This window comes from Ostrea edulis, chromosome 1 (genome assembly GCF_947568905.1).
Source record: "Ostrea edulis chromosome 1, xbOstEdul1.1, whole genome shotgun sequence".
Classification (NCBI taxonomy): domain Eukaryota; kingdom Metazoa; phylum Mollusca; class Bivalvia; order Ostreida; family Ostreidae; genus Ostrea; species Ostrea edulis.
In genome coordinates this window covers 30449962-30462115 of record NC_079164.1, presented here as the reverse complement: position 1 = coordinate 30462115, position 12154 = coordinate 30449962, and the positions used below count along the sequence as shown (strand labels likewise).

The window sequence follows — 12154 nt, the reverse complement described above, 5'->3', positions numbered from 1 at the left end:
GGTCGACAGTCTATTTGAAACGAAAGTGATTGAATTGCGTCATGGTATTTTGAAAGAATGCCAAGTTTTAAACCTACCATGATTTTCTAAAAACAGAAGGGTATTTTTTCTCTCAATCAGTTACAAATATATCTTGTCAAAGTCAGAAGGGAAGGTTAATTCTTTTATAGAAAATAACTACTAGTGCATTTTTTCACAGAAACAAAACAGAAAGCTACCCTCCCCAAAATGAGAATTAAACCATCGGAGATTTACTACAGCCAAAACTCCATCAAAGAAAAGTTCTCTAATGGACAAACAATACATTCTTCTCTGAGTGAGTGCAGAGGAAATCCGTCTGTTATCGATAGGATACCTACGATGAGAGTCTGCTTGAAAGACGGAAAATGGTATACCCTGGACAATCGCCGACTCTGGGTTTTTAAAAGACTAGAAGCAGAGGGCTATATCAGTGACGTAGAAGTCATGACAGTGAGTAGTTCTCAGCTGACTGGAAGAAAATTTACCACTAACAACGGTGGTACAAGTGTAATTATTCGTCGGCCTGTTGATGATTCTGATGACGACGATGATCTTTTTTGGTTATTCTGAGGAGTGCTACAATGATACAGATAGCGACGGTGATCTGTGGGACATATGATTCAAGACTGCTTTTTTTTGGGACAGCTTAAATGAATCATTGAGATTTTGTTTGTAGAGCAGCACAAAGATTTTACTTTATACTATATCTATCAATATTTCGGAAATGAAGTTAAGAAATTGGAAATTCAACAGAAACGACGGCTGTCAGTTCCCTTACCATGGGTATGGGGGATCGTCCAAAAATCCATTTGGGTGGAGTTATCAATTTTAACGATCGACGAATAATTAATATCTAGATATATAGAAATCTTGAAAAATTGTACACGAAATAATAACTGACCAATACTCCATCATGGAAAAGTTTTACTATATTTGTCACTGGAACAAACAATATTCTTATGTTATTCGTAGGATTCCTGATATTTCTGAGTTTGCAGAGAATTCAAGAAGTGGTGCACACTAGATAAATGGAAGCTTACGGTCATATAAAAGACACAACAGATTCTTTCGGTTATGAACTATCGTATGACTGCGGAGAAATTTACTACGCGAAATGGAGGTGAAAGTGTGCATATGCGGCGACCATTTTGTTATGTTCGATAACGTGAGCGATAACGACGAAAACGATTTCTTTCCTTGATTATGACAACGATGTCTGGTATTTCTTTGGTGGTCTATGTTAGAATTTGGTAACTGCTGCGTTTCTTTCTTGCTTTATATCGATACAGAACTTGTTTGTTAAAGTTTGGTGTTAAAGTTTTTGTTTGTTTTGTTTAATGCTTATCACATTTTTGTTATATTACAATATTATGTTGTGTTCCCACAGAATTGTCTGCTTTTAATACAATCTATTTAAAATGAGCTGTTTTGAATCCACCACTGCTTCCCTTCTAACGCTTCTCCATGAGAAACGGTAGCAGATTCAAAACAGCTCATTTTGATAACATTGCTTTTAATATTGTCATTTTCAGCATTACTTAATCTTGTAGTTATTAATGTCGCAGAGTACATATAGTCAAAGAGTTTATTCATACTTATTCACTAACTTCTCTATTTTTAATGAGTTCAATTTTGAATAAACATTTTACATGACTTTGAATTTGATTTCTACTCCTTGAAAAATACCATTTCCTTTCTGTGTCAATAATTGAATTTGAATGTTGAATGTGACTGTTGGTAACGTTAACATTTTGTCATCATTTACGTGGGATCTGATTGTTCTTTTGTAGTGTGTTGTTGAAGTTTCCCTCCAACTGGTTCCATTCCAACCTTTCGAAGTGATGGTGGCCTGTAAGTTTAGGCTGCTTCCTCCTAGTCTGTTTTGTGCCGCAATGCCTGACCAGTATGAAATTGACGACCCAACAATCCAAATTGTTTTAACTGTAATACTTGCCTTGTATTACTTGGGAATATGCAATGTGCATGGATGTGAAGTGTTAGGGCTGTTGTTGGGGTCCTAATGTGTGTGTTTGTATGTGTGGTGGTACACCAACCCCTTTCTTGAACAAGTCTTTATGGATATCCCCGATTTGCCAATTCGGTTGCCATGTCAATTCGGTTGCCATGTCAATTTGTAAATTGTGTGATGTGAAGTGGTCAGATTGTTTAAGGAATGCAAGAACTTTTCTTAGAACGTTTGAAACTGGAAACGTGTAATAGGAGTGCCGTCTACGTGAGCACGAGTGTGACTCCATGATGGGGCTTAGTAATGCCAATACTAGCATTAATGAGGCGTCTACCAAAGGCATATCCCAGGGCTACAACTCTACAGGCAAATTTTAGTAAGCCAATTAGAGATTGAATTTCCGTAAGCTGATTTTTTTTGAGCAGCCAGAAAGGAATTTACAACTTGCGTTAAGATATCCAACTTGTGTAATGGTAGAACCATAGTCATATTGTGGGTATCAAATTTAATACTGTAGTATCCTTGAGCACCGGGTTACTAGGATTAGATATGATGGATTCTCACACAAACAAACATCAACATCAGTTGCATGCTACATGTTTTAATCAAGGGCGATAATCCAAAAATTACAAATAGTTAACAGAATTATGGTTCTTAACTATTACATTTCTCATTTCCTTAAATTTAATCTAAAATCAGTTGATACAAACAATTCTGAGATTTAAAATAAATTTGGGTATCAATATTCTGTTTATTAAACGTCCATTAAGATAGAAGGAAACTTCCCAAAAATTTACACAACTTTCAAAACTTTACACAGTCAGATCAAGTTAGAACAAAGTCGTTAAACCGATCAGGTAAATTGTGTTCACGGATTGGTCTTGTGAGCTTATCTCCAACTGTAGTTGTATCGGACATTCGGTCGCTGGTCTCATTGATTAATACATCAGAAACTGAATTATTAGATTTTGGATTAATGTTAGCACCATTCGGAACATTCACATCTGCAATGGACTCAAACCTATCGATATTCTCATCAACTTTATAGTTATCTTCCGAATTATTTTCTTTTTAACGTGTTTCGCATTCCGACCATAAGTTCCACAATGTGGTACCTTTAGCACAACCTCATTCCCAGTCAGTTCAATGATGTCATATGGCTTAGTCTCAAAGTAACCAAAACTTGGTCTCCCACTGGTATAGGGCTAAACTTTGCATTTCTGTTTCTATCAGCATATACTTTCCCTTTCTTCTGATACAACCAGTCCCTGACTCTTATGTCTTCTCCATCTTCCTCCGACAGGCTAGGAATTTTGGTTTTCCTGGATATCTGTATATTAACTTGTTGTGTGCAACACCCGTCATTGTGTGCAGTGTATTCCTATACGCTGTCAGAAATTTTGTTAGCTCTTTTCCTCCAATCTTTTCCTTCAGCATGGGTTGTACAAATAGCTTTCAATATGGTCTTATTCTGGCGTTCTACACCCCATTCGCCTGTGGCCAAAAAGGAGTTGATGTCTCGTGAATGATACCATTTACGAATAGGAAAATTTCAAATTCAGCAGAGCAAAATTGTGGTCCATTGTCACTCCTCTGGGTTGTTGATGATGTCCACGTCCATTGTTCTGTTGTCCTCTGGGTTGTTGGTGATGTTCACGTCCACGGTTCGGTTGTCCTCTGGGTTGTTGATGACGTCCACGGTTCGGTTGTCCTCTGTGTTGTTGATGATGTCCACGTCCACGGTTCGGTTGTCCTCTGTGTTGTTGATGATGTCCACGTCCACGGTTCGGTTGTCCTCTGGGTTGTTGATGTCCACGGTTCGGTTGTCCTCTGTGTTGTTGATGATATCCACGTCTACGGTTCGGTTGTCTTCTGGTTTGTTGATGATATCCACATCTACTGTTTGGTTGCCCTCTGGGTTGTTGATGATGTCCACGTCTACGGTTCTGTTGTCCTCTGTGTTGTTGATGATATCCACGTCTACGGTTCGGTTGTCTTCTGGTTTGTTGATGATGCCCACGTCTACGGTTCGGTTGTCCTCTGGGTTGTTGATGATGTCCACGTCTACGGTTCTGTTGTCCTCTGTGTTGTTGATGATATCCACGTCTACGGTTCGGTTGCCCTCTGGGTTGTTGATGATATCCACATCTACGGTTCGGTTGTCTTCTGGTTTGTTGATGATATCCACATCTACTGTTCGGTTGCCCACTGGGTTGTTGATGATGTCCACGTCTACGGTTTGGTTGTCCTCTGGGTTGTTGATGATGTCCACGGTTCGGTTGTCTTCTGGGTTGTTGATGATGTCCACGTCCACGGTTCGGTTGTCCTCTGGGTTGTTGATGATGCGGTGATCGACCTGAACAGAGGGTAACTCTTTGGGGTGTCCTTTAAATGCTGGTCATTGGTGGATAGCATGATGAAAGGCGAAGATAACGAGCAATGATCAATCTCATAACTCCTATAAGCAATACAAAATAGAGAGTTGGGCAAACACGGACCCCTGGAAATACCAGAGGTGAGATCAGGTGCCTAGGAGAAGTAAACATCCCCTGTCGACCGGTCACATCCGCCGTGAGATCTAAATCTTGATCAGGTAAATGGAATTACCCGTAGTCAAAATCAGTGTGCCAAGAACGGCCTAACAATCTGCATGAAACACGTCAGACAGCATTTGACCCAATGATAGGTTGTATTGGAAACCTAAATGCATATTTCACAATAGGAGCATTTCCTGTGGTATCCATTAGGTCCAGGTTTCTGTTTTGGTTTGAAAGAGTGAATATAGTTCACAGTTGGATTTTCAGTAAGATTATTAAGATATGCCTTTGTAAGCTCCACTTGCCTGCCAGTCTGGATAACTTTGTTTAGAGGCAGTTCTACCGCAGGAATTTCCATCAGCTTTTCAGTACACTTTCGATCATTCACATCATTTATGATAATATCACAAAATAATTGGAGAATTCAGCTCTTTTATAAGTGAAAAAGTGTAGGCCATTATGGTATTATTACCACGTTTGGTGTTCAGGAATTCTTGTCACTTAAAGTTTTTTAAGTTATGTACACCATAGTGTCTGTCAAACTTACGAAATATGGTTGCAAGATCATGTTTAACCTCGGCCAGCTGTTCCAGCTTGAGTAACTGCAACTTCATCAGCTTCCACCTGCGGTGCCTATGAAAATGAATAATAAATCGTTATCGCCTCACGCCCCATGTGTGCAAGTAAAACTCCTACCTTACGTTTTCCTGGTTAATTATCAAGACCAAGCGCGTGAAGATGAATTGAAAACGAACGTTTGTAAGCATCCCATTCCTGGGTTGTCGTGTTTGGATCACTGGGATTAAATTCAGGTAAAGTTCACGGAGATTGTGTTAACGTGACGTTTCTGTGTTCGATCTAAAAATGTCACAATTGTTTTAGGTCTTTGTACCTAGTTTTTGCTTGTCGATGGTGATGGATGAGTAAGATATTTACAGCATCTGTCAGCATTCGAGTGACCATGTAAGAGATGCAGGACTCAGCCACAAGTTTACAATTTATTATCTCTTTTAGCTAGAGAGTTCCAAAATAACAGTTAACGCATACACTTATTAGCAACACTCAATTGCAATAATAGCAGGATTTAAAACTTTAAAGAAATACTGTACGTGTACTTATTTTAGTGGGATTCAAATTTTAGTGGTTTTGGTGGCAAGGGCACTAACTTATAGTAGCGCTGAAATCTGAAATTCTTTATTTATCTATTATCATACGTAGTGCTTAATCATGTTTACGGCAAATAGTGCATAAGGTCTGACTGTTCCTTAAGTGCTTTAAAGTAAATACACCGCGAGTGTATAAAAAACCACAGAGCTCCATCTTGGCAACTTTTCACAACAACCTTTACAACTGGTATACATTGTATTATTTTTCGAGGTGACGTAAGTCAGCCTCGTATGTCAGACTCCAGCTTCAATGGCGCCCTGTTTTAATCACTACCATTTGCGAAATCACTTTGATTTTTAATATAAGAAATTTGTTGTCACATATGCTAATACAACGTAAAAGCTGTCACAATTCACTTTGAGATTGATATAGGATCCATATGTTTACCCTCTACGATAAGCGAGTTAAATAAGAATTTATGAAATTGCAATTTTTATCCCTTCGATATGAAACAAAGTCCACACATCAAAAGGAATCGCGAATTAGTGTTTAGGTTTGTAAACAAGATCAAAATTATTTGTCGTTTGCCAACATTTTATTCCACGATCTTAGAAAAACAGAATTGGACTGTAGGAAACGATTTGCATTGCTTCTGTATTCATTCGCATTTTCACATATAGACGGGGAAAACATGGTCTATTTTTCTCTAGGAATTCTGGGTAAACAGCTGTCTCCTCTTATGTCTGAAAATTATGTTAATTAGCCGATTTATCGCCTATCAAAAAATAGTTCACATTGATGCTATGTTCCATTTTTATTAAACTGTTATATATAAATTCTGTTTTATGTCAGATTGAAGAAGTCTTCCTTGTATGTGATCTGTTGTATTTATCAAGCAGAAATTGTGTGTAATTAGAATTTTAATATTAAACTCTGCACTATTTCTCTGTATCCATACGCGTCACGCTATCCTGTTTATCAACAAGGAGAAAACGTCTTGCCTGAGAGAACTGATATATTCTTGCCAACGCATTAACTCAAGATAATTATCTGAAACCCAATGTGTTAATTTCGTACAATTTTACCAAAATATTTCTTTTGGACGCATTTTTTGAGATTTTAATACTAAATCTGGGTGTAAACATGTAATCTTCGATCGAAAGGGCCGAGCGCCATTTCCCGCGCTCTTTCATGGTCAAGTCAGATAGCTGTAAACATTGATTAAGAAATATAAATGAACATGTTTTTGTGAATATATTTGTTATTCAAGAAAAGAACTCCATTGGAAGTAATATATTGGAAATCAAGTTTACATTTCTTTGTCACGAAATATGATTTATCTCAAGAGTTGAATGAATTATCTCAAGAGTTGACACTTGTTTTCAAGAGTTGATATTTCAAGAGTGGAAATTTTCTTGGACTGGTTTAACTTCCGGATATCAACAATAGCTATATATAAACATTGACATTACCTATTAATATATTTCTTTCAAAGAAATTAAACCGAAAAAAATTTATCAAAAAGCTTTGAAAAATAGCGACCAGAGGATGAAACCAAAGGAGATATTCTTCAGCCAAGATTCCATCAAAGAAAAGTTTGATAATGGACATACAATATATTCCACGGTCAGTGTGTGTAAAAAACATCCCTACGTCATTAACAGGATTCCCAAAATGAGAGTGTGCAAGAAAGACGGGAAATGGTATTCCCTGGATAACCGCCGACTCTGGGTCTTCAGAAAGTTGGAAGCAGATGGTGATATAACTAACGTGAAAGTCATGCAAGTTAACAACGCTCGTCTGACTGCAGAGAAATTTACCACGCGTAATGGTGGTGAAAGTGTGAATATTCGACAACCATTTGTTGAGTCAGATGACGAAGATGAAGACGATATCTGTTTCGGAGGTTGACAACGAGTAGGACAGATGTGTTGAAATCCTATGTAATTACATTGTATGTATCTACTGATTTCCCCCTGTTTTAACTGGTCAGTACCATATTTATTTGTGAAATTATCTGTATGGGGGAAATCAGAAATGATGGGTTGATATATTGTGCAAGATTATGACAGTGTTCGTGGATCACTGATTTCCCCCCTTCTTTGTATGAACCTTTATCTTCGTCATTTGTTGTCTAAAATAAATGACATATTTCATTCTCATACAGTTTTACAGTGTTGATTTTTAAAGCAAAAACATACTTCGGTGAGCTGTCCTCTTGAAAAGGAAATAGTATGAGACATAAACGAGTTTTTGGTATTCCTTTGGACAAAGTTGAAATCTGGTCCATAACACTTACTTTATTGATTTTTGTATTTTATGTCTTAAAATTGGATTTCAATGCTACTTTGTGAGTGTGACTACCTACTATAAATATCTTTCTTATCGTGTGTATCATGGCTTGCTGTTTTACATATCAACTACGGTAATTCATATAAAACTAACAATAACTACAAGTTTCACATATTCGTATATTCATTGCCTACAAACACACAAGGTTGGAAAACAGGAACCGTCAATTGACAACCTAACACAGATAGGGTCTGCTTCTTCGCCAAACGTTTGGCATTGAGAAACGAGAGTCGCGAGTCTTTCGGATGTAACAAGATTTTAAAAACCGAGGTCCCGTGACCCTCAGTATAATGGCCTTGTGCACAATGCATTGGTCAAAAATAGTGGCACTTCGCCTACAACTTTTAGTGTCTCTGTATGAGTGAATACATATTGAATGACAGAAATACAAAGAACATTATGTAAGTCGCTGATCACCGATGTATGTAATTAAAAAAAACCCACAGAGCTCGGATCCTTAAAACTATTGGCGTATTTGTGATTATTTGGTGTTCGGTAAATTCTTAATTTGTCTGAAGAAGACATTTGGATACTCGATTCCCAGCCAATAACCCATGTATGTAGGAATATCGTATAATTTGAATAAAATCGGCAGTCCATTGTAGCGAGAGCATAAGAATGCGCTTCAATGCAACAAAGTTTATTTATTTGAAACGAAAGTACTTTAATTACGTCATGGTATTTTGAAATAATGCCAATCAAAAAAAACCTTACCATGATTTTCTAAAAACGGAAGGGTATATGTTTTATCAAACAGCTATATATATATCTGGGCAAAGTTAGATGGGAAGTTTTGTTTGATAGAAATTATCTACTGGTGTACTTTTTCACGGAAACAAAACCGAAAACTATCCTCTCCAAAATGAGTCTATCAAGAATTAACCCATCGGAGATTTACTACAGCCAAGACTCCATCAAAGAGAAGTTCTTTGATGGACAAACAATATATTCTTCTCTGAGTGAGTGCAGAGAAAAACCGTATGTTATCAATATGATACCTACGATGAGAGTCTGCTTGAAAGACGGAAAATGGTATACCCTGGACAATCGCCGACTCTGGGTTTTCAAAAGACTGGAAGCAGAGGGCTATATCAGTGACGTAGAGGTCATGATAGTGAGTAGTTCTGAACTGACCGCGAGCAAATTTACCACTAACAACGGTGGTACAAGTGTAATTATTCGTCAGCCTGTTAATGATTCTGATGAAGACGATGACTTCGGTTACTACAATGATACGGATAGCGACGGTGATCTGTGGGATATATAATTCAAGACTGTTTGGGTTTTTTTTTTGACATACTGGATAAATCATAGAGATTTTGTTTTGTAGTACAGCACAAAGTTTTTACTTTATACTATATTCATCATGTTCGAAAATGAAGTTAAGAAATTGGAAATCCGACAGAAAAAAAAACCTGTCAGTTCACTTACCATGCTGCTGGGGGGGGGGGGGGGGGGGGGGGGGGAGCCCAAAATTCCGTTTGGATGGAGTTACCAATTTCAATGTTATATGAAATCTGGAAAAACTTTATTTCTGTAACTGCACACGAAATAATAACTGTTACCTTAAGACTTCGCTTCGGCCAATACTCCATCATGGAAAAGTTTGACAATATTCGTTGGTGGAAAAAAAACCACAATATTCTTACGTTATCCGTAGGATTCCTGATATTTCTAAGTTTGCAGAGAACACAACAAATGTTGCACACTAGAAAACTGTCAACTCCAGGTCTATCAAAGATACAACGGATTCTTTCGGTTATGAACTATCGTATGACTGCGGAGAAATTCAATACGCGAAATGGAGGTGAAAGTGTGCATATTCGGCGACCATTTTGTTATGTCCGATGACGTGAGCGATGAAGACGAAAACGATTTCTTTCTCTGATTATGACAACGATGTCTGGTATTTCTTTGGTCTATGTTAGAATTTGGTAACTGCTGCGTTCCTTTCTTGCTTTATATCGAAACAGAACTTGTTTGTTAAAGTTTGGTATTAAAGTTTTTGTTTGTTTTGTTTGAGTTATCGTGTTTAATGATTGTTTCGGTTTTCTTACATTACAATAGTAGGTTGTTTTTCCACACAATTGTCTGCTTTTAATACAATTTATTTAGAATAAGCTGTTTTGAATCCAACAATGCTTCTCCTCTAACGCTGCTCAATGAGAAACGGTAGCGGATTCAAAACAGCTCACTTTGATTGCATTGTTTTTAATATTGTCATTTTCAGCATTACTTAATCTTGCAGTTATTAATGTCGCAGAGTACATGTAGTCGAAGAGTTTATTCATACTTATTCACTGACTTCTCTATATATCTAATGAGTTTTACATTTTACATGACTACGAATTTAATTTTTACTCCTTGACAAATACCATTTCGTTTCTGTATTAATGTTGAATGTGACTGTTGGTAACGTTAACATTTCGTCATCATTTACGTGGGATATGATTGTTCTTTTGAAGTAAGTTGTTGACGTATTCCTCCAACTGGTTCCATTTCAACGCTCTAAAACATTTCCATGTGATGTTGGCCTATAAGTTGAGATTGCTCCCTCCTGGTCTGTCTCGTGTAAAACTTATACGCTACCAATTTTGATGCACCAGATGCGCATTTCGACAAATAATGTCTCTTCAGTGATGCTCAACCGAAATGTTTGAAATCCGAAATAACAATGCAGTTTTAGAGCTATTATAGGGAAAAACAGTGTGCCAAAAAAGTGGAATCAAATTCGTCTAAGGATAAGAGCTATGCGTGAAGGAGATATTCCTTAATTTTGAAATTAATTTCTAAATTTTATAACAGTAATTAAATATACATCCGTATTTTCAAGCTAGTAACGAAGTACTTAGCTACTGGGCTGTAGAGACCCTCGGGGACTAACAAGTCCACAAGCAGAGGCCTCGACCCAGGGGTCATAATGTAAAACTCATACGGTACCAATTGTGATGCACCAGATGCGCATTTCGACAAATAATGTCTCTTCAGTGATGCTCAACCGAAATGTTTGAAATCCGAAATAACAATGAAGTTTTAGAGCTATTATAGGGAAAAACAGTGTGCCAAAAAGTGGAGTCAAATTCGTTTAAGGATAAGAATGCCACAAAGTTCGCCCAGTCTGGGATCGACGACCCAACAATCCAAATTGTTTTACGTAAGGGTTAATGTACGAGTATCGCTCCATTGCTCTTAAGGAATGGAGTGATACGAGTACATTGACCCACTTAAAATCCACCTTTGCTGGGCCCCTTGCTACAATTGAATGGATACTGTCTTACGTTTTTCATTCTTTTGTTGCATGCATTTATATCTACTTGTATAAAGGTTGACCTACTTTCCGAACACTCCATTCCTGAAAAATGATGGAGTGTTCGAACAAAAGAATGACGTCATAGGTGGATTTTAATTGTAATACTTGGTTTGTATTACTTGGAAATATGCAATGTGCATGGATGTGAAGTGTGAGGACTGTTGTTGGGGTACTAATGTGTGTATGTGTTTGCTTGTGTGTGTGGTGGGACTGTGGTAGGGATGGCTGGCGGGCCGGGTGTAGATTGAAAAGGTGTTGGACTTCCACCTAACCTTCTTAAATAAGTGTTTATGGATATCCCCGATTTGCTAATTCTGTTCTCATGTCAAATCGTAAACTGTGTGATCTGAAGTGGCCAGATTGTTTAAGGAATGCAATAGGTTTTCTTAGAAGGCCTGGAACTGGAAATGTGTGATAGGAATGCTGTCTGAGCAAGAGCGTAACTCCATGATGAGGCTTACTAATGCCAATACTATACTAGCATTAATGGGGCGTCTACAAGGGGCACGTTCTAGGGCTACAACCCTTGAGGCAAAGTTTAATAAGCCAATTAGATATCTAATAGTAGAAACATAGTCATGTTGTGGGTATCAAATCTAATACCAAGAATAACAAGAAATGTTGGTCCAACAGTCTTGTCCTCTGCTATTGGTACTTCTAAATCTTGACACACAGACCTAAAATGTCTATAGTATGTTGCCAGACTGGGGACATTTGGACCAGAAAAGAGAAAATCATCTAAATAATGCAGGATAGATTCATTGGATGTGTGCTGTTGAGTTAGCCAAAGTAAAAAAAAAAAGTAGCAAATTTTACCCAAAAGGTGCAGTTTAATGAGGAACCAAAGTCAACCATTTTGTC

General features: G+C 37.6%; 1 protein-coding gene and 1 long non-coding RNA gene across 2 annotated transcripts; both read left to right on the top strand.

The window, feature by feature from the left end:
- Positions 1–888: 888 nt before the first annotated feature.
- Positions 889–7434, top strand: LOC130055020 (uncharacterized). The gene is made up of 3 exons (XR_008803274.1): positions 889–1271; positions 1812–2363; positions 7296–7434. It is a non-coding gene; the product is annotated as an uncharacterized LOC130055020 (long non-coding RNA).
- A 1319-nt stretch (positions 7435–8753) lies between these two features.
- Positions 8754–9998, top strand: LOC130054980 (uncharacterized). Its single transcript, XM_056166139.1, has one exon. The coding sequence runs from the start codon at positions 8846–8848 to the stop codon at positions 9248–9250; it is 405 nt and encodes a 134-aa protein (XP_056022114.1). The 5' UTR covers positions 8754–8845; the 3' UTR covers positions 9251–9998.
- The last annotated feature ends 2156 nt before the right edge of the window (positions 9999–12154 follow it).